This window comes from Saccopteryx leptura, chromosome 6 (genome assembly GCF_036850995.1).
Source record: "Saccopteryx leptura isolate mSacLep1 chromosome 6, mSacLep1_pri_phased_curated, whole genome shotgun sequence".
NCBI classification, from domain to species: Eukaryota; Metazoa; Chordata; class Mammalia; order Chiroptera; family Emballonuridae; genus Saccopteryx; species Saccopteryx leptura.
In genome coordinates, this window is record NC_089508.1 from 185694755 (window position 1) to 185715436 (window position 20682).

General features: G+C 50.8%; 1 protein-coding gene and 1 long non-coding RNA gene across 4 annotated transcripts in view; one reads left to right on the forward strand and one right to left on the reverse strand.

The window, feature by feature from the left end:
- TENM2 (teneurin transmembrane protein 2) overlaps positions 1-20682 on the forward strand; it is a 1124432-nt gene that overhangs the window by 987848 nt on the left and 115902 nt on the right. For 2 of the 3 annotated variants that reach the window (XM_066344467.1, XM_066344468.1), the window contains exons 12-13: positions 292-492; positions 2153-2338. In XM_066344467.1, coding sequence (XP_066200564.1) covers positions 292-492; positions 2153-2338 — 387 coding nt within the window. The remainder of the gene's footprint in view (positions 1-291; positions 493-2152; positions 2339-20682) is intronic. The other variant, XM_066344469.1, reaches the window with a different exon arrangement.
- Positions 7749-12274, reverse strand: LOC136377547 (uncharacterized). Its single transcript, XR_010746321.1, has 3 exons — positions 12214-12274; positions 11897-11994; positions 7749-8512 (listed from the first exon to the last, which is right to left on the reverse strand). It is a non-coding gene; the product is annotated as an uncharacterized lncRNA (long non-coding RNA).

Consider the following 20682-nt stretch of genomic DNA (forward strand, 5'->3'; position numbering starts at 1 on the left):
GTTCTCAAGGTTGAACGGCATGCCTCTGTATCTGATGCCTTCTAATTCTGCTTGAGAAATTCCTTTTTTTTTCTTTTCTTTTCTTTTACATTCTCTTCAAGTTTGAGATCTGGTGTTCTGACAAATAACAAGTCTTACATTCCTTTAGGGTTCACGTCACTATTATCCGGCTGCTCCATTTGCTTGCAAGGGGACAGGAATTGTGGGGCCATTGGTCCGTTCCGCTATGATCTGGTGTCTCATGGCCCAGCTCCCGTGAGTGACGCTATTTTCCTCTTCATCTTTTTGCAGTTGACTGCTTGGATCCCACCTGCTCCAGCCATGGGGTCTGTGTCAATGGAGAATGCCTTTGCAGCCTTGGCTGGGGTGGTCTCAACTGTGAGCTGGCCAGGGTCCAGTGCCCAGACCAGTGCAGCGGGCATGGCACTTACCTCCCGGACACGGGCCTCTGCAGCTGCGATCCCAACTGGATGGGTCCCGACTGCTCTGTCGGTAAGCCAAGATGTGTCCCCCTCACCTTCCCTGTCACGCGTGCCCTGTGTCCTTCCGTGAGCCCAAATGCATGGGCATCTACTCTTCACACTCAGCTGGGGACATAGGGCCTTTGGTCCATTGGACTTTGGTCTCTTAACTCTCGTCTCCTCTGTCATGAAGTCTGTGATCCCTGAGAAACAAACAAAAAAACCACGTAGGTTCTTGTGCCTCGTTGGGTCCATCACTGCAAATGGATGTGGGGCCTGGGAGGAACACCTCCATTTGCATTACAGATTTCCTTATGGATGCTCCCTCAAGGTCCCAGAAAACAAAACAGAACAATTCGGTCCCAGGCAAGCTGAATGGAACATCCTATAAAACAGAAGAGAGCCCCCCCCCCCGGGGTGCTGCGTGAGCCCGTTATAAAGCTCTGCGGTGCTCTAGTGACAAGCAGATAATGAAGTTGTGCTGTACACTTTATTTTCCTAGAATTAAGAGAATGTGTCTTACCTCCCGAGTGACCTTAACACGGAATGTTTATGGTTCAACAGTTCAAGCTCCCCGGGAACGGTTCCCCTCGCCCCGGCAAGTGCCTATCCGAGCAAGTGATCCTCATTCCGCCCCTTCCTCCAGGTGGAGAGACAGATGTCAGATTGCTGCAGCAATCAGGAAGGGAATATCTGTGAAGCTTTGCCTACAGTGGGAAAGAAATGAATATTTCATTGCAAAAAAAAAAAAAAAAAAAGATAGTTAAAATGGGCTATTTTGGAAGCCGCTTGACTCTGGCTTCACATCTGCTGCTGGTGGTCTAGGCCAAAGTCTGCAGAGAACGCGGGGAGGGGAGCCCAGAGACAGGCCCCGCTGTGCTGACGACGTGCCCCGTGACTGCGTGAGTCACTGGCCCTCCCTCCCGCTCTGGTTCCCCCGCCCCCGGGCCTGACGAGTAAGGATGAATGTCTGGCACGTGCTTGTCCTCGCGTGAGAGGTCTGGAACGCCAGCGAGTGCATATCTGTCTGTCTGTCCCTTCCCCAGCCACAAAAGACTTTGAGCTCCTTTGAGAAAGAGGCTGTGTCAGTGCAGCCGTTAGCAGCAGTCACCATCGCCACCAAGGTGCGGGTCTGTGGTCATCAAGGGGATAGAGCCAAGGGGTCCCCAGCTGGCCTTTGGTCAGTTCAGGCTCTCCAGGGGGAAGACATCCCTCCCAGCTGGCTAGGGAGTCAGGATGCACCGGGCTCTTCTTGGGGGAGGGGGGGCACCTCCCAGGTTTCTTGGCCAAACGGTGACCACCCTGCAGACTCTGCCTGCAGTGGTCTCGGGCTCTAAAACCGCAGTTCTCACCCTCTGGTGAGCATCGGGAGCCCCTGCAGGACTTGTGAACACACGTTTCGGAGCCCCACCCCCAGAGTGGCTCATTCAGGAAGTCCAAGTGAGGCACAAGAATTGGCATTTCTGACAAGTTTCCAGGTGACAGTGACGCCGGTGGCCCAGAGAACGGCTGCTCTAGGAAACACGCGGCCATGAATTAGCACCCCCCACCAGCGGAGAGGGGCTCCCAGGATGACCCCGGTGCTGGGCCCCGGGCCGGCTCTAGGGACCTGGGCCACGGGCGTGGTCTGGCCTCCGGTGGCAAGCTTCGCCGGCCGCGGTGTTGAGCTGTAATCATTGTTTTTCTTCCAGAAGTGTGCTCAGTAGACTGTGGCACTCACGGCGTCTGCATCGGGGGAGCCTGCCGCTGTGAAGAGGGCTGGACAGGCGCAGCTTGTGACCAGCGCGTGTGCCACCCCCGCTGCATTGAGCACGGGACCTGTAAAGATGGCAAATGTGAATGCCGAGAGGGCTGGAATGGTGAACACTGCACCATTGGTAGGCAAACGGCAGGCACCGAAACAGGCACATATTGCTTTATTTTCATAAATCGTAGATCGATAGTGACGGTCGTGCACTGCGGCTGGCTGTTCCTTCAGGGACACGAGCGCTCCCCAGCGTCCTCGCTGCCTCTCCAAATCTCCACGGGGGACAGTGAAGGGAAGAGCCAGGTCCCCCACTGGAAAAGGCTTTCCCTTCTTTCCAGAAGTCCAGATTGCGGGGGAGGGAGAGGGACCGAAGAAGAAAATCCATCCAAATTACTGACCTCGGGGAGGGAGAAATGCACACGCATGGGAAATGGTCAGGGCCCAGAGGACTCAGCTCCCGAACGGCTCTGCTCTGCAGGCCGCCCCTTTCCGATGTTGTCCCTGCTGGCTGGGTCACGGCTTGCTGGCCACAGCGGGACTCGTCTGTTTTAGGCAAGGTTGGCCTCAGGCGGGACCCCCAGGTTTCCTGGGTAGCCCAGGGCCACCGGGGTAGGTTTGAGCGCCTTCCTGCCTGTCCCAAGTCAGGGCTTCTTCCTTGGGCTCCTGCCCCGCCCCGTTACCACCAGCATCACTGACTGTCTCCTCCTCTGACCCCATTTTATTCTCACTCGGTCCCCTCTCTAAGTAACCTTCTTGACTGAGAAGGTTTTTATTTATTTATTTTTATTTTTTTTAGAATGTTTTTAAAGGTCATTTTCTTTGTTGAGACGTAATAGTTCTCAAGTTTCTTCCGGAGTGGGGGGGGGTTGTTTATTTTTTGTTATTATCATGCTATGGGGTGGGGCATCACTGGATTGAATGAACCCAATTTGCCCTTTAATTGGGACGACAGAAGCCAGTGCTCTTTGGTTCGCCATATCCCTCAGACAATTGAGATCACCTCCATTTAACCTCCGGTTTTCAGATTAGTTGTTGGGACAAGTCAGGTCTGGGATTCGTTTCATGCCAAGCTGGCTAATTCACGTGCTTGCATGAAAATTCTCAGCCATGTCTCCGGTCAAACTACTGACTTGTCCCCTTTGAAGTTACTTTGGCTCAACCCATCAAGTTGGGGGCCCTCTCCTCCATTCTCACCCCAAAACCCTAGTCATAGGTCCTGCCCCTGGAGTGAGAAGTGGGGATTAGAAGCTGATCCAGGGCTGACTCGTGAGTTCAGACCGTTTCCCATGCTGTTCATTCGGGTGCGTAAGCAGAGCTGAGGTACGCTCTGCGTGAGACTTCCCCCAGCCCCACCGAATTGGACATCCAAGGGGCAGCGTGCCGATCCAGGCCACAAGCCTAGCTCGGGACCCTGCCGGGACAGCCCGTCGGCAGTGAATTGTTTTTGCGATCTCTCGATGATGCTCCACTCCTCCTCCCCCTGTGGCCGCTTTCATCTTCAGTTCCCTACAGAGTCCGGGGGAGAGCTCAGAAGACTCCCAAGGAAGGGATATGCACAGTCCACTACCGAGACAGTTTAAGACTCGTGCTAACAGCTTCCACTGTCAGGGACGTTTCTCTTGGTGTATTTTTTGCATGTCCACTGTGATCTAAATACTTTCTTCTCCCCTATACCTCCACTGCCCCCTGTCTCAGTCTCCCTTACACACAAAAGAGCTCTTGCCTACCAGTGACCCTTAGGTAGAAAACCCTACTGTCTCTCTATCCACACAACCCAGCTTCACCGCCCTTGGCTCTCCTCTCCCCACAGCTGCCGAGGGCCTCGTGCCCCACAGTGAAGCTGGCTGGCTCTCTCCTCCCTGCCACCCCTCCCTGCCTGGGGAAGAGCTCACAGGAGGGCATCCCAGATGGATCAGAGCAGACTTGGGGAAACTACAGGGCCTGTAGGGCCATATCTGGCCTGCTGCCTGTTGTTCTATGGCTTATGAACTAAGAATAGTTTTTACATTTATTAAGAGTTGAAAAACAGTTCTTTAATATCTTCTCCCACTTGACAGTTATATAAGATTCAAATAGCAGTGTCCGTAAACCAGCGTTCTTAGTGGCTAGCCACACCCACTTGTCGATGTCTCGTCAGCTTCCACGTTGCGTCTCGGCATTTAATAATTGGGACAGAGACCCCGTGGTCCACAATGCCTTCTGTTATCTGGCCCTTCCCATTAAAAAAAAAAAAAAAAAAAGACCAACCCTGGGTTAGAGAGTTGCACAATTCTTGATGGAAAGAGAGGAGAAAAGAGGGGTGGGTCAGCATTCACACTAGGAGGAGGACCTCAGTTGTGGCTTGAAGTTCTTGGAGGGGCCACGAGGAAGGGAGAGGGGCATGTGTGTGTCACCATGTGGAGTGGAGAGAAAACGACAGTTGACCTGAAGCGTCTCTCGGGCCTTTGGAAATGGGGTGAGACGATGACCACTCGTGTCTCAGTAGGAGATGATGAGACTGCAGCCAGCAGGGAGCACAGGAGAGGTTTCAATCCTGCTAGCCCTTTGGGTGGGATGAGTTGAGAAAAGGTGTTTCTGCTACTTAAAGGGCCTGGTTCAGGTTTCACAGCTCCGTGCGCTAAGATACATGAGTCCTTGAGAGCCATAGAGGAAAAGGCACATTTCTATGTCAAGTCAAGCTCCGAAAATGAAACGAATGGTGTTCCGGGCAAGTCCCTTGTTCAAAACAACCATCTCTGGCGACTTAAATAAGTTTGTACTATGTGACTTATAAAGATCTTTATCACCCCAAGTCTTGTCTTGTGAGAAATGAGAGCTCTCTGATTGCATTTGTGGCAATAGATGCTGTTTCCGCATAGTTTTGTTCCCAGGAGTTGGCTCAAAGGGAAAAAGAAAAGAAAGGGGCCAGACGTACCTTGGTTGGTGAGATTTGCTATTCAGAATGGAGAGATGTTCGTACGCACATAATTGCTTCCTTCGCTTTTCCACCTCTGGCTCCAGAGCTGTCTCGGGCAGTTTTCATCTTTTTCTTTTGAGCAGACACTCCTGTCAATTCACTTTAAGTAAATGTCACAATTTACAAGCCCAGAATCCGTCATCTTCCTTGGGGACACTGACAGAAAGGAAAGAAAGGCTCTTTGGTCCTTTCCAAGCAGAGCCTCAAATGCTCTATTTTGGAAAATAGAAAATAAATAAGGATGAAATGACAGCCAGTCTGCAAACAATGTTTGGGGAGATCCGGGGTAAGGCAGAGCGCCGTGTGGCTGGCGTTGGGATGCTTGGGTTGTCTGTGTGGCCTATTTTTGGAAGGTTGTGGGAGGCGGTCAGCCTCCCTATTTGCTTAGGGTTATTGCAAATAGTCAACTGAATAATTCGCATCGGCACTTGGGGAGGGTCACATCTATTTTGCTGAAGGAAGCCGGATGGTAGATGCAGGAAGGAAGGAGGATAAAAACACAGACTTCTAAAAACAATCAGGTGGAGTCACTGGGATCTCTCCATGTTTGGTCAAATGCGCTTCTGGAATTTTTGTTAATGAAATTATATTTTCTATTATTTGGAAATTTAGTATATATATGGCTAAAGATGTAAATATTAGGTACACCATTTCGATGTTAACCGTTAGAGTTAACTTTTTGGTAGGTTGGACTCTACCAAGCAATGATTCCTGCATTAGCCCTTTCTAACAAGTTTAACATGGGTATGGCAAAAATTTACAGAATTTGCATAGGTGGGAAATAGACTTGGAATCCAAATCAAGGAACGTTCATGAATATCTTTGCAATATATTAGCATTATTTGGATAGGCTGCGTTTACTCTAATGAATAAATCAGAAGGCTCCTTGTGTGGTTGGAATAGTTTTATTCTTTAAACATGATCCTAATATGGGTTGTTTTTTTCTATAACCTGCCACTACTCCCCCACCCCCGCCCCTACCCCTTATTAATACAGGGAATTTAACTTCAGAAGGCCACCCCAGGCTGTAAGACTAGGGCATAAAGCAACCATAGATCAGGTCAGAAATCACTATCAACTGTAATCAAGTCAGATCAGTGTCTTTCATATTATAAAAAAAGGGAGTCGACTAGACGTTGGCGTGTTTCGTGAGCAGAATAGCTGGGAAATTACAGGGTGAACCCAGCGTTCGCGTTGCCGGTGAACGCCAGGAAGGAAGCTGAATGCTAATAATTGAAAGTTGTCGCTATTATCTCCTGAATGTGGACTGTCCAGACATCCATTTTTGCATAACACAACCTAACAAACCCATCCAATAAATCCACCAACAAACACTAGGCCCTGACCCCGGGTGAACTGTTGGGTGTCTGGGCAGCGAGCGATGTCTGTAATAGTTATTCCAACTTGTTTATTTTCTCAATGTGGTCCTGACCTCCGGCGACTCTTCAGGCTCACGAGGACTCTGTTCCCGGGACCGCATGGGGCCGAGGGACCTGCCCGTGTGCCACAAGTCAGAAGCGTTTTCTCTCTCCTCTGTCACCCTGGGGCCCTTCTGTTTTTCCTCTTTAATTGGTTGGGGGAAGGAAATCGGCTCTTGCGATGTTAATGAGGAAAATGAATCTTCACCCACGGTAAAAACCTGCCGTGCAACAACAATCTGACGTGCTGATGAAGGGACTGTCGTCAAGAGCAGACAGGCCACCGTCCGAGGGGGAGAGAACCCCCGAACCCCAGGGAACAGGTGGGGAGGATGCGGCTGTCACCGTCAGCCAGCCTCAGACCAAGTGCTTCTGCATCTCCGCCCAGTGTGATTCTCCGTTACAGAAACTTGTTTCTCGTCGTGATGGTCCTTGAACACTGGGGCCTTCCGGACTCTCCGGTGAGATCAAGTTGACGTGAAATTAACCAGCGTGGGGCCATCCTGACTGCCAGGGCCGTGGAAGCAGCTAATTCCCTGATTGGTTAATTAACCCATTCGTTCCTCCGGGGGAGCTTTCACTTGGTGCCTGTCCCAGCAGCGCCATCTTTTCCGAGGGGAAAACCTAAAGCGACGGTCTTTCATGTTAAAAATATATACATATATATGGACAGATTCTTAGCAAAGTACAAAAGGTGTCCCACTGCTGATTTCCCCTGTGACAGTCTGGCCCCAGTGTGAGCCATCTCCTGGGAGACTGGCAACCACCGGGTGCCCAGAAGTGCTGCTTGCATCTGGGCCAGGCGGTCTGCGCAGGTGTCCCACCCAAACCCAGGACGAGGACCGGGAGGGAGGCGTGCCGGGAACACATTCTCACCTCACTGCGAAGAGTCAGCTGCCGTGAAAGGAAAGTAGCGAGATTCTCATCCCTGGAAGCGTTGACCTTCTTGGCCTAGATGTTGAAGAAGAGCATCGAGCATTAGCCGGAAGGTGGACGAGACAGACACGGGGCTCGCCCTACCTTTACTGGCTCAGCCATTCTGGGGTCTAAATGGAAACACGGTTTTGTAATGCTTCCTGTGTGATTCTGTAAAGCTGCCCAGGTAATGAGCTCCCATCAGGAAACATAAGGAGGGAAGGAGGCTCGGTGTCCGGTGTCCCGTGTCCGGTGTCCGTCCTGCGGGAGGACGCTGACTTGGAGCGTCCACTGTACCGTCCCCCTTTCTGCTTCAGGGGATCCCCGTGCCTGTGCTGACCAGCCCGTGGCCTGCAGCGGCAGGGCCAGGCCCGAAGAGGAAAAGGCTTGTCCTGAGGTGTTACTGACTTCGCCAAGACAGTGAACTGAAGGCAGAAGCTCCGTGGGAGAGGGGTAGCGTGAGGGAGATTCCGGATGCAAAGGAAAGGAAAACACGTAAGAGTAAAAACTGCATCCAAAAAGCGGGATGCCTGCCCTGGGGTGATGCCGTCACTTCCAAAGCCGTGACTCTAGACCCCACCACATGCACTCAAGACGTTACAGGCCAGGAAAGGAGCCGAGCAGGCCCTAGAGAGCCGAGCTCCCTCGAGTATTTGCGACGGGCATTTTTCTCATCGCTTGCTGTCTGGTCACAGTGGGCTCAGGAAGAAGACACTGACGGGGGTAGGGAAGATCTGTGTTCTAGGCTTGACTCTGCCACGCCCTTGGAAAAGTCACCCAGCCTTCCTGTCCCCATGGCAGATGAGGGGGTTGCTGGACCACATAACTGCTTTGCAGGGTGTGCTCCACAAACATGAGACGCTTTTTGTACATGTACGAGTATGTGTTATCGAATAGTTTCTGTCAGACTTCTGAAAATAAGTATTAGGAGAAACTTTGACTCCATTCATCATGCTCAGGATTACGCTGGTATTACTGCTGAGCGACGTGGCACAAGCAGGTAGCAACGTTAGGCCTGAGTAAATTTAAAGAGAAATAGGAAGTAAATAAAAAGTGCAGATATGGCAAATATGACAAGCGCAGTGTGTAATTGACTAAATTTAGAACACACGTGGATGAGATGGTCTCTAAGGACCTGCCCATGTCCAGAATTTTATTGCTTTTGGTGGATAATCATGAAGGGGCTATGCTGGCACAATCAAGCCTTTCTTCTGGAAGGGGCAGGGAGGGTTTCCAGAGAGGATCCATAATATACGCTTCACATTAAAGGGGCAGAGACCCCCGAGTGCAGACTCGGGCTGGGGGGTGTTGTTGGACCGTTGAGAATAGTTCGTGGTGCCTTGTCAGTCCCTCTGCTCATCTTAGCTCCAGTTTACAGCCGGTTTACCTAGGGACCCATCTTGTGCGTTGGAAAACATTTTTAACATAGTCTGAATAATCAGAATACACTTTATCCGTGTGTACTTGTGTTGTTGTTTTTGCATAGACAGAGATGCTGTTAAAGTAGGGGTTCATCTCCCTGTATCCACTTCTCCGGGACTTGGGCCAGTGCAAGCATGGTAATGAAGTGCTTAAGACAGCGGCTTTGGTGTCAGCCTACCTGGGATCAAATCCTCGCAGGTTTTTTAACATCTGGGTGCGTCAGTTTCTTTGTCTGTATAATGGGAGTACTAAAACTGCCTGCCTCGTGGGGTTCTATGTAAAGTACTTGCACAGTGTCTTACCATACAGCAAGAGCCAAATAAATGTGAGCTGATGTCATCATCATCATCACCACCATTATCTAGTACCAACGTAAGAAATTAAAAGGCAAGGGAGCACTGTCAAAGTAAATTCTCCTGAAGACGTGTCTGCTGCCTTCCGCCTCCCTTTTACATATCTGCCTCCGATCCAGGCAGCTAGCAGCGTGTCAAAGGTCACACCTCCCCATCATTCATCTCTGATACCAGCTCTGTAACGTGGCAGGAAGCTGGTTCTTACCGAGAAACATAAACTGCCTCTCTCACCTGGCACGAAACCTGCTTATTTTGCCAAACATCCCAATTGTACGCAGAATCAAATATCTGAGGATCCTTATGTTGATAGAAGCTTATTGTGAAATTGGGGTTTGCTGTTTTCAACCAAAATTTCTCAAACTAGACCTCTTGGGGCAGCCGAGAGCTCTGTGAGAACTTGTTTTTTTTTTTAATTCTGGATTTGATTTTTATAATAAGTACAGGTTTAAAAAAAAAAAAACTTTTTTGTAGAAGTCGTAGTTTTGGATTCTGTCATTAATGGATAGAATAAAATTCCAGTCCACTTAAGCCAGTGTTTCTCAAAGTAAGGACCACGGGCATATTCTTGAGACGTGAAAAAGGATGCTGTTCTTCTTTAAGGAGGAACCCGGCATTTCTCACATTTGAAGGTGCTGCAGGTCAGGGTTTCATAGAACACCTTGTCCTGGTCTCTCATTTTCTTACTGCATCTCATTGCTCAGGGACCTGGGTGCCAAAATTATATTTGCAGCGGCGCTGTGCACAGGGACTGGCCGAGGAGGCTCCACTTCGCAGCACACATGCCCTTTGGAGACCCACACTCTCACTGATGGTCCCTCTTCAGCCCAATAAGCTTCCCAATGATCCTCACTCCTCCCGCGCTGCCATCGCCCAACTCCCTGGAGCAAGACCCACGGGTGACATCTGGGACGTCTTTGCAATTCCTTGGCTCATCTCCTGGGTTATCAGGAGCCACACAGAGAATCCCAGATGTTCGTGGGAGAAACCGATTTGGCATTTCCTCCCAGGATGCCTGCCTAATGGGGTTCAATCTCAGACCAAGACATCTCTTTTCATGCACTCGAGTTCACAGGCTCTCTTGAAAAGGCCGGCCTTGAGGGCCTTTGCAAAATAGGATCCCATCCCTGTGCCAACCCACCAAGTCCAAGTCGGGGTTCGCTGCTTTCCTCCTCCTCCTCCTTGCTTCATGCCTTTCTGCTCATCATCGTAATCAGACCCACAGAAGGCCACCGCAGTCACTGACCAACGCCCAGCTCTTCCCTGCGCCGGTGATAAAGAAATCGCACCTCGGAGCAGCTGAGGAGAAAGCCCCGTGTTTCATCATCAACATTCTCAGGATAATGAGGACGGATTAAATTACAAGAGAAAACGCATTTAGTTAATCTTTCTTCTAATTAAAAAAATATCCCTCGTTTTAAGTAAAGTGTTTGTTTTTAAAAAACAAACAAACATATTTTCATTGTAATCAGCAAGGGGGTGGCCTGTCTGGTCCTCAGTGATAGGAAACAACATCTGCAAAGTAATTAAAAGCCACCAGCCCGTGGGTCTTGTTGGTATTATTAAGATCCTGAGGGAGCCTGCTCAGCCTTTTTTGATGGCTTTCACCGTGGAATTCTCCACGGGTGAACTCATTCTGTAGTTCGGGGTGGTGTGCCTCTCTTTCCCCAGATCGTTGACGACGTGGTTGACTCCTATTGGTCAACAAGTATCAAGGGAGGAGATTCATTCCGCGGAGGGATATATACTTTTCCAAGTGATGTTTGCAAATTAAAATGAGGCTGGCAGGTGGCCCGAGACCTGGCTCACCTCGACCGCAATGCTCACTGCCCACTCTCACCCCAGAATTCTAGACGTTTCCCGTAGGGCTCGCGTGAAGCTTAGTGTCCTCATTGAAGCCTGCTGCCTACAAAATCCACTTCTGGGAAGCCCTACAGTACCGCCCCTCTGCCAGGGTCCGTGCCAGGGGTGCGCTAGCCAGCTCCGGGGCGCCCACTCTGCTGAAGTCCTGCTGTATTTATGACACAGCAGGGGAGAGACGCCGCCCTCCGCCGCCCTCCGCCACGCTGGGGTGCTGTATCAGCCGGTTCCGTGTTCCCTTGGAGAACACAGCCTTTCGTTTTTTGCCTATGGCTCCTCTTAAGTACGCCCAGGGTTTGTCCCAGGGCTGGGCTGCAGGACGGACACTCTGGGGTTCATAGCATGGCCTCACCTCCCTTCACCCTCAGACTCCCTCCCTACACCCAGGGCCCATGGAGGGCGCTCACAATTCCTCACACACAGCCAGGCTCTGAGTCCCAATCAGGCAGGACCCGGCTCGTCTCCACGACCAGCTCTTTACCAAGACCTCCTCCTTCCTTCTCCTTTACGTTAAGGGTTCTTTCCGTTTTCAGCCAGCTCCGCTGCAAAGAAGAGAGCCCCCTGTGACTCCCACCCTCGTAATAATTGTGTCGCCGGAGGAGTGCGGAGAGAACTGCTTCTCTGCCCTCTAGGCTCCCGGGTTCGAGCAGTTTCTAGCTTGGCTCTTGGAAGCTGATGGCGCTAATCACCCAGCGCGGCACAGCCCAAACTATACATCACAAAAACTACTTCCCGCCGGACCCTAGAGAAAGGAAGGGTTAACCCACCTTCTAGAGACAGAAGTCCCCACATCGCTGCTGTTCATAAAATATTAAAACTGCTGAGACTCCTGGGCTGCATACTGCAAGAGGAGTCACAGTAGCACCTGGTCAAATTAGCAATGAAGTCGGTTAGAACTTGGCCCAGAAGGGTCATCTGTCTAAAGCTGTAAGCAGAGTTCTGGGCTCTGATAAGTGTGAATTGCGTTTCTTGTAAAAATCGTGCTTTAACTTCAAGAGGAATTGCCAGACAGCCTGGTCTAGTTGTCTAGAAGTAATGCCAGGGACTGGGGGGGTAGGGTGAGGCGCAGAGGAAATGGCTGTACCTGATTTTATTCCAACAAGTTAGCCAGCTATCAATCACGGGGTTGCGTAGCTGCATCCAAAACACACACTTTTTTTTTTTTTTTTTGGTATTTTTCTGAAGCTGGAAACGGGGAGAGACAGACAGACTCCCGCATGCGCCCGACCAGGATCCACCCGGCACACCCACCAGGGGGCGACGCTCTGCCCCTCCGGGGCGTCGCTCTGCCGCCACCAGAGCCACTCTAGCGCCTGGGGCAGAGGCCAAGGAGCCATCCCCAGCGCCCGGGCCATCTTTGCTCCAATGGAGCCTTGGCTGCGGGAGGGGAAGAGAGACAGAGAGGAAGGGGGGGGGGTGGAGAAGCAAATGGGCGCTTCTCCTATGTGCCCTGGCCGGGAATCGAACCTGGGTCCCCCGCATGCCAGGCCGACACTCTACCACTGAGCCAATCGGCCAGGGCCAAAACACACTCTTCATGACAGGAAGCGGAAAGCCTCCGGAGGCTCCGGCTTTGCAGAGAGCACCGGGCAGCGAGCCGTGGGATTGTCGCTCTGCGTTGGTTCATGTGCGCCCAGGAAGCTCCCCTGTCATTGATGATTGCAATTCCCATGAACAGGCAGAGAGACTGCAGATACAGGAGGCAGGAGGAGAAGCTCGCTTTTTCCCTGTGAATCCGGGGAATGCAGGCAAGTCCTCGCGCTGGGTCCCTGAGGCATGTTGCTTTCCATTTCTCACCATACTTTGAATGTGAACTGATTGAACTTTTTATTTCCATTTAATGGGGCCAAGAAAGATCTGTATCCGTGCACTTACAGACCTGCTCTCTGGGGGTCTGATACTGGAAGTGTTATATCACAGGGTTGCCCGGCACCGAATACCGTCTACCCAGAGTTAAACAGCTCGAAACACATAATACACATCAACGCCCGCTCCTAGCTCTGAAAACCCCCCACCACCATGTTTGTAGAATGTAACACCTTCCTCTCCGCTAACTGATAACACTCACTGTTGATACCAGTGTCCTTACCTTGCATTGAGAGGGCGGGGCTTGTGTGCGGAAAGAGGTCGCCCAGGAATTAAATGCAGGAGCTCTGGACTCCAACAGACCCAGCTTAGGATCCAGCCTCCATCAGCTGCAAGTGGGGTGACCTCTGGCAAGTTACATATCTTCAGTCTCTGGCTTTTTTCTTTCCGTCTGTAAATCGGGAACAGTAATACCTATGTGCAACTATTGTGAGGACGTCACACACTGTGGACACCCCATAAAATAATCGCTTAATCGTTACTAACTCCACACCCTCACGGCTTTCTGTAGTTCCCCCAACGAGTCTTCTCGGAATGAGCAAGCGGTTCAGGGAGCCTGGGAGGCGGCACACAGCCACGCAGGGCCGGGCCGGGGCCCAAACCCCCAGAAAGAGAGGCCAGGCGTTGAACCGCTTGTGTTAACCCTGGTGCCTGGGCCCCTCCTCCTGTGGGAGGAGCTTGTGGGGATCCCTGAACTAGGCCACCTAAAACAGGGAAAATACAGGCAGCAAGAAAAAAAGGGAGAGATGCAGAAATGGCCCGGTGAGGATCCGACTGCCACATGCAGCAACATGGGTGTTAGAAACATGAACGAGGGGGATACACGTATGGTACTGCATGCGTGTCGGCTTCCAGCTGAGCAAGGGCAGCTCTACTCATTCATTCATTCATTCGTGAAACATCTGTTGAGCTCCTAGCAGGTGCTGAGTTCGCTCAGCGCATGCGTCCTCTGGTGAGCCCCTGGGCAGCAGGGGTCAGGGAGAAGTGGTTTGCAGAGGGGCAGGTGACAGTCTGAGTAACTTTAGACACCCCCTCCCCCTTAGCCCTCATGAGACTTTGCTGTTCTCTAACTGGAGACACCCTTCCTGGTATTTCTTCTGCCAATAATTTTTGGTTGATTTCTCAACATTCCTCCTCCTCACTCGCAAGCCTCCCAAGGCGATCCAGCGCAAGGAACTTCAAATGGTAGTTATGAGTTCATTTGTAACACAATGTAGTCACAGAAAAGAAAGCAGGCAGGTATCAAATTGTGCGGATGCACGGAAACGACACCCTCATAACTGTTAATCCTTTCAACCGCTGGAGAAACTTAGTTAAATCAAATGAAGATGGCGGCTCGTTAAATATTTATTTTCTTTGCTATCCTTATTTATCTTTTAATCCTCCATCTATGGCACAGCTTGTTCCTGTTAACTAACACTCGTTCATTAAGTCTGGTCTTCTCTTCGCTAGAGCTGTATTTTTATTTATTACAAAAAAGCCTTCAGACACTTATAATCTAATTTCGTTGGATTACTGCTTGGGCATCGCTAAGTAAGAAGACCGTGCGGTTTACAGGTGGAATTACTGACGGGGGGACGGGGTGGGAGCGACCAAGTTTTCTCCTCGTTCCCCTCTGGCGGGAGGAGGCTGGGCAAGCCTCGCCTCTGTTAGGGGAGTTGGCCTAGATTTGGATAATGAGGGCACTATGAGTTCAGTCTCTTTGTTGGCTACAAGAAGGAGAGGGAGGGCAGAAAGTGTCGTCCATTCAGATGCCCCGATGTGGATGGAGGAGGCAGGAGCCGTGGGAGTGGTCCCAACCTGGGAAGGGAAGCCCCACCTGCGGGGGCAGACACGACTCACCTCCTCCAGCCACACATTGTCATGTAGCCTCGTTTGGCCAAACTTTCTGTTTCTCAATAGAAGCCAGGAATTGGGATTGAGATGCATCATCTCCCGATTTTTAAGTGCTGGTAAACGATTCACCGTTTGGGAGAACGCTCTACCAGCCATGCAGACGAGACAGGGAGGTGATCAATGTGCCGCCTGTGAGCGCTGACGCCTGTTTCCACAGCAGGGTTAGTACTCCGTTAGGGAACATCATTTGCCTGGATGGAGACCGGGACAGCTTTGGCTTCTCTTCTCTGATGGCCCCAACCTCCTGGTGACTAGTTTTAGCTGTTCGGAGCCTCATCACCATGGTACCATGGTGAGGCCGTGCACTTACACGGTGCATTTTCTCCAAGGAGCTCAAAAGACTTTGTGTTGCCTCAGTCAACCTCCCAATAGCCCCGTGAAGCAGGCAGGTAACTATAGCCCCCAGACACAAAGTGAGCAGCAATGGGAACTGTTTTTACACAAGGCAGCGAGGTTGACTTGTTGGTTGGAAGCCACAGTCTGCATAATTGGCAGGCACAGCAGTCAAGAAGCATGGGCAGGGTTCCCCATCAGTGCCCCCCGGGCTGCCCTGTTTGGCTTCTCTCCCTTCCATCTGCTCCAGTTGACAGCCAAGCCCCAGATCTCAACAACATGGACAGGCAAACTGAGCCACTGACTAGTTTCCGTTGTGCATGTGAGTGTATACACGTATGTGTGTGTATGCATGTGTGTGTGTGTGTGCATGCCTGCGCGCACGCCCATCTGACTTCTCAGCAGGCCCAGCATGGTACTTCCACACCCATTACCACATGTCTCTGCATTGGTCATTGGTCAAACGCCATGCACTGAAATGCTACTTTTGCAAATGTTCAACACCTAGAAACTCCACAGAGACGTCTTTAGGATTCTGGATACATTGCCTAATAATTCATGCTGCTAGGGATCCCCACATCCCTTTCTCTTCCTGGGACCGATAGAGTTTCCATCTCCCTAACAGAGCTGGCATGTGTGCCAGCTTTTTGGCCATAACAGATTAGCAGGAATGGCCACATAGCGCGGGGACAAGGGCCAGAACAGTGCAGGGAAGGGCCAGGAACAAAGATCTAATCCGAGCTGGCTTGGATAGAACAGCCGAGAAGGTCACACTGACCAGCAGTGACTGGAGTTCTGAGTCTGTCATCACGTCCCCCGCTGTGACTGAGTTCAAGGGCCTTGTTACAAAATCCCCCTGCCCAGTGCCTCCCCATTGGTTCATGGGCGTATCACTCTCTGTCCTGCTCTACTCAGGGGACTTTCTTGGGCTTTCAGGCTTGACCCAGAGAGATGACTCCAGTACAGAAGGGTAACCTGTTGATCTTTGTCCCAGGAGAGCAGAGCACCAGTGTTCTGCGTTTTCTAGATTGCCTCATTCTTCCTCCCAAATCATCTCAGATCAGGCGACTGAATCCTGGGAACAGTTCCCAGCACGATAGCAAACTGCAGTCCTTCACTGCCTCTGCGCGTGCGCAGGCCACGAATGCCCTTCCGAGGCAGGTGCAGGGCCAGAGAAACGCCTGCCGCTTCCAGCGCACGTGTTGGGGAGATAACTGGACTTCCTGCCATTGGCCCTGCGAAGGCTGTCATACCTCCCCCCTATCTGACTCCACAGGCCGGGCCACTCTAGAGTCAAAGGCAACGGCCTTTTCTAGGAATGAAGACTCGAGAGGTCCCGCAGACGAGCATTAGCAATGTCTCGATCTAGGCAGAAGTGCAGTGGAATAAGCAGCCAGAATCAGTCATGCTGTTTTAGCTCGTCCCAGGAGGTCAAAATCAATACCGAATATTTTTAAAGTATGGAGACTTCAAAAGTCATTTCTTGATACATACCTGAGTATATATTATCAAGAGATGGCTCTTTCTTTCTTTCTTTCTTTCACCACCTTGGAAAAAACTGACTTTGCATTCCGCTTGGCTGTTCAGGATGGAGGTTCTCAAAGGCCAGCGGAAGCTTGTCTTTAGCTCCATTCTTCATGTCTCTCAAGATATCACGCCAACAAACCACAATTTGTGTTTTTTATCCACATACACAAAGAAATGTGCTGGGGAACTCAAGGGCCACCATGTTAGGGACACCTTTGTTATAACAGCCTCTGGATGACATTCTATAAATTTTCCCCCAAAAAAAATCTTTTTAAAAAGGCAGGGAAGCCACCGGCTTCCTCCGTGCTGCTGACCCAGGTGAGACCCGCAGTGCCCTGTGGCACAGTGAACGGGCTGCCGCCTCTGTGGGTCTGCAGGTAGGTTCCAGCTCACCCGGCTGGACTCCCACCAGCAGACAGTGAAACCCAGGGAGGTCCACCCGGGCAGACGGGAGTCAGGTCGGCAGTGAGTTCGGCCCCTGGAGTTGACACCCTCACCCCTGCTTAGCCTTTTGGAGAAAATGAACTGAAACTCCAGGCAGAGCCAAGCATCTGGGTAGACCAGCAGGTCGCTTTGAGGTTGCGTCTCACTGATCTCCACAGACTGGGCCCGCTTTAGTTTGACATTTAAATTTCTGCTCCCATCACCGGTGGAGATTGGGTTACACTAAGTAATGCGACTTTTAACATATTTTCTGAGCAGTGAAAGCAAATGATGGCAGTGTTATAAAATCGTGTCTTTCAGGAGACATTAAAATGTTACCGACACCGATCACAGCAAGGTAAAAAATGCCACAAGCCCGGGACTTTGAGGGGAAGGAGACGGAGGCTCCTGGAAGCAGCAGGAGACTGATGCATAGAGACAGTCGTTAAAGCCAAGCAGGGAATGGTTTTAGCAGCTAGACGTGCACGTTGCTGGGGGTTTATCCTTTTTATGTGACTCCCCGCCGGCCGCGGCATCCCCCCCTGCCTATTGAAACCCTTACAGTGCCTCCCAGGGAAGATGGTCTCTGGAAGAGTCTATTCCTTTGGTTTGGCCAACCCTGGCACCCAGCACAAAAAATACTCCCCAGAAAACCTAAATTATCCCCTGCTTTGGAGCTTGGAATTCAGCAGGTGCTCAGTCAGCACTGGCTGGCCGGCTGGCTTGAGCTTCCCCCGGGCAGGACCCTCTCGAGTTATTTAAGAGAGAGAAATAGAAGAAGAGTATCTAGGGGAGTGGTCAGGGAGGGGGGTGTAGAGAGAAGCCCACCAAGAGTTAGCATGGAAAATACTGTGTTTCATAGCTTCCAAAATGGCCAGGGGTTAGAAGTCAAGAGCTGGAGGCCAAGAAGGAAAAGGGCGTAACAAAGTAGCAGAAGGGTTTCTGCCGAGATTTCCAGGATGAGGGTTTGAACTACAGGAATGGGTTGGCTTCATGCCTACATTCAAAATGGGATCTGTATCACCCCCCCAAGAAAGTGAAAAATGGTTTTTTGGGAGGGAGAAAACAAAATGTTGCTTTTTATCTATAAAACACAGATATATGTGCAATAAGCAAACAGATAAAGAGTATATCTGTGACATTAAATTTTCATGCTAGGGAGAGCAGTAAGGAGAGAGGAAAAGGTCTAGAAAGGTCCGTGGTGAAGGAGATAATGACCCAAAGATAGCTGAGAAATATTCATCTAGTAGAAGAGATGATGGGTAGGTGTGTTTCTAGAACTTCGATAAAAGTGGCCTCAAGTGTCTCTGCTGAAGATACAGTATTGCTCAGGAAGCTTTGCCAACTCATGTTTCCGTCTTGATCACCACCAGCCTGCTGGCTAAGGCTCATACCAAATCAGCTTGGACTAAAATAGCAAGAAAGGCCAAATAATTCATTTTTTTATGTGTTTTGAATTTACCGACTGACTAAATTCCCTCTTCAGATAACGACAGCTAACACTTACCATGTACTGACCATAACACGGGCCAGCCCCCCCACCCCCGTGCTAAAGGTTTAACCTACCTTCTCTCATCTAATCCTCATCTCGATTTGCTGGGGTGAAAACTATTATCATCATTGCGCAGGTGAGCAAGCTGGGGCTCAAGGAGGTTAAGCAGACGGTGTAAGTCTTTAACTGTCGGTGACGGGGGCAGGGGGGAGGTGAGTTGTTCTCAATCCAGGTTTACTTGACAGAGACCAGGTGTAACCATGAAACTATTGTGATCACCTGCTTCGACCCCAGGTAGTTGCAGCAGGAGGATTACTTTGGAGGCCAGCAATGAAATCAAGGGAGGGAGACCAGGGAGACAGCCTCACCGATCAGTAAAGTCACCACCTGCAGGAGTGTTTCTTTGACGACGGAGGACAGTCCCCCCTGGCAGAACGCTTTGGGGATTCTCTGCTATCCAAGGGCCACCCCAGACGGCACCAAGTGGTCTCAGGTTCCGAAAATGACTGCTCTTCCGTATCGGCATCGCTGGCCTTCTTCCCTAAGTTTAAGCTGGCTTTCTATTCAGGGTTCACCTTTCCACCAACTTCTCATTAAATTAATTATTCAACGCCGTTCCGAGTTAGCGTTCTCGCGGCAACAGGAACTCCGCCGTGGCTATATTGTGGCGTAAATTGAACAGCGTGTTTGGCAATAAAGTTAATTTTATATTCACCAGAGAACTGAGGTAGAGCTGCTCTGGGAAACCATCACTGCAAATCTCTTGACTGGAGTGGCATTTAAATTCCCAGCCTCGGCACTGCCCGCCGTGGCCCCTTTCGCGCCGACGCTGAATTTGCTTCACAGCCTGGCCCGGCTGCCCCTGAACTTGGGAGGCCTGTCCGAGTCGAACATAGCAGCCTTCTAGTTCTCTCAGCCTTCTTGCTTTTCCTGGTACAGAGAAATAGCCAAGAAAACAAAAAACGATTCCCATTTTCATCTTGAAGATGTCGGTTTTCAGGAAGGTGACTTATCTATAGCAGCGCAGCCAGGGAGAAGCACCCAGTCTCAGGCCGTGTCAGCGGCAGCAGGTGATGCCGTCGCATTTATGTCGAGCCAGGATTCTCCTCCAAGGGTGTTTTTGGCTCTGTGCTGTATTAGCCAGTACACAAGGGGGTGACCTCTGAAAGCTCCCGCATCCTTGCCTGTGCCATTAATCACGCAGGCACGCAGGGCCATACATCAGAACTTATTGGAGCTCCGGAAAAGCTAAACAACATTTTCCCAGAGCCACATAAAACCCAAGCATCTCTAAATCAAGACGCATTGCGGGGCCTCTCTAAAAGGACCATTCAGCAGAAATGAGCTAGAACTCGGGCTAAATCCTGGCGGCCGAGGCCTGGGCCCAGGTGAGGGCGGAGGCTTGCTTGGGAGGAATAAGCAGAAGGAGATGAAACTCGGAGATGGTTCGAGAGGGGAGCGTTCCATCTCCAAGGATTATCGATTCCTGTAGCTTTAATTGGAAAAATCAGTCATGCTTTCTGCCCCCCGGGGGTGGCCCGGCTGCAGCTTGGGAGCGCGTGTGGGAACCCTGCAGGTTGGCAGCTGAGAAGCAGCCCCCACTCCCCACTCAGCGATCCAGTTAGCTGAAAGGTGACTTAGCCGAAACAGAGTGCTGTTTTTGCATGTTTCAGAAGTATTTGCAAAAAGGGACTTGGGTTTCTCTGTGAGAGGATTTTGAAAAGGAGGGAGCTCTCGCCCTGCTAAGGGCACACTCATTATGCAAAACTGGAGAGCAGCACCTAACAATAGCACAGGCCAGATTGTTGGGATTCTGGCTGCATTCTGTACTCTGTCAGAAAACAAGCCTCCTTGTCCCTAGACTGCACCACACATGGATGCACCTGCTGATCGAGACTGTTGCAGAATTTGTAGATAAAGACCCTGTAATGACCAGTGGCTGCCCCCCAAGTCCTCGATCAGCTAAAAACTATGTTAAGAGAAGGATTAGAATACTACATGCAAATAGGGTTTCAA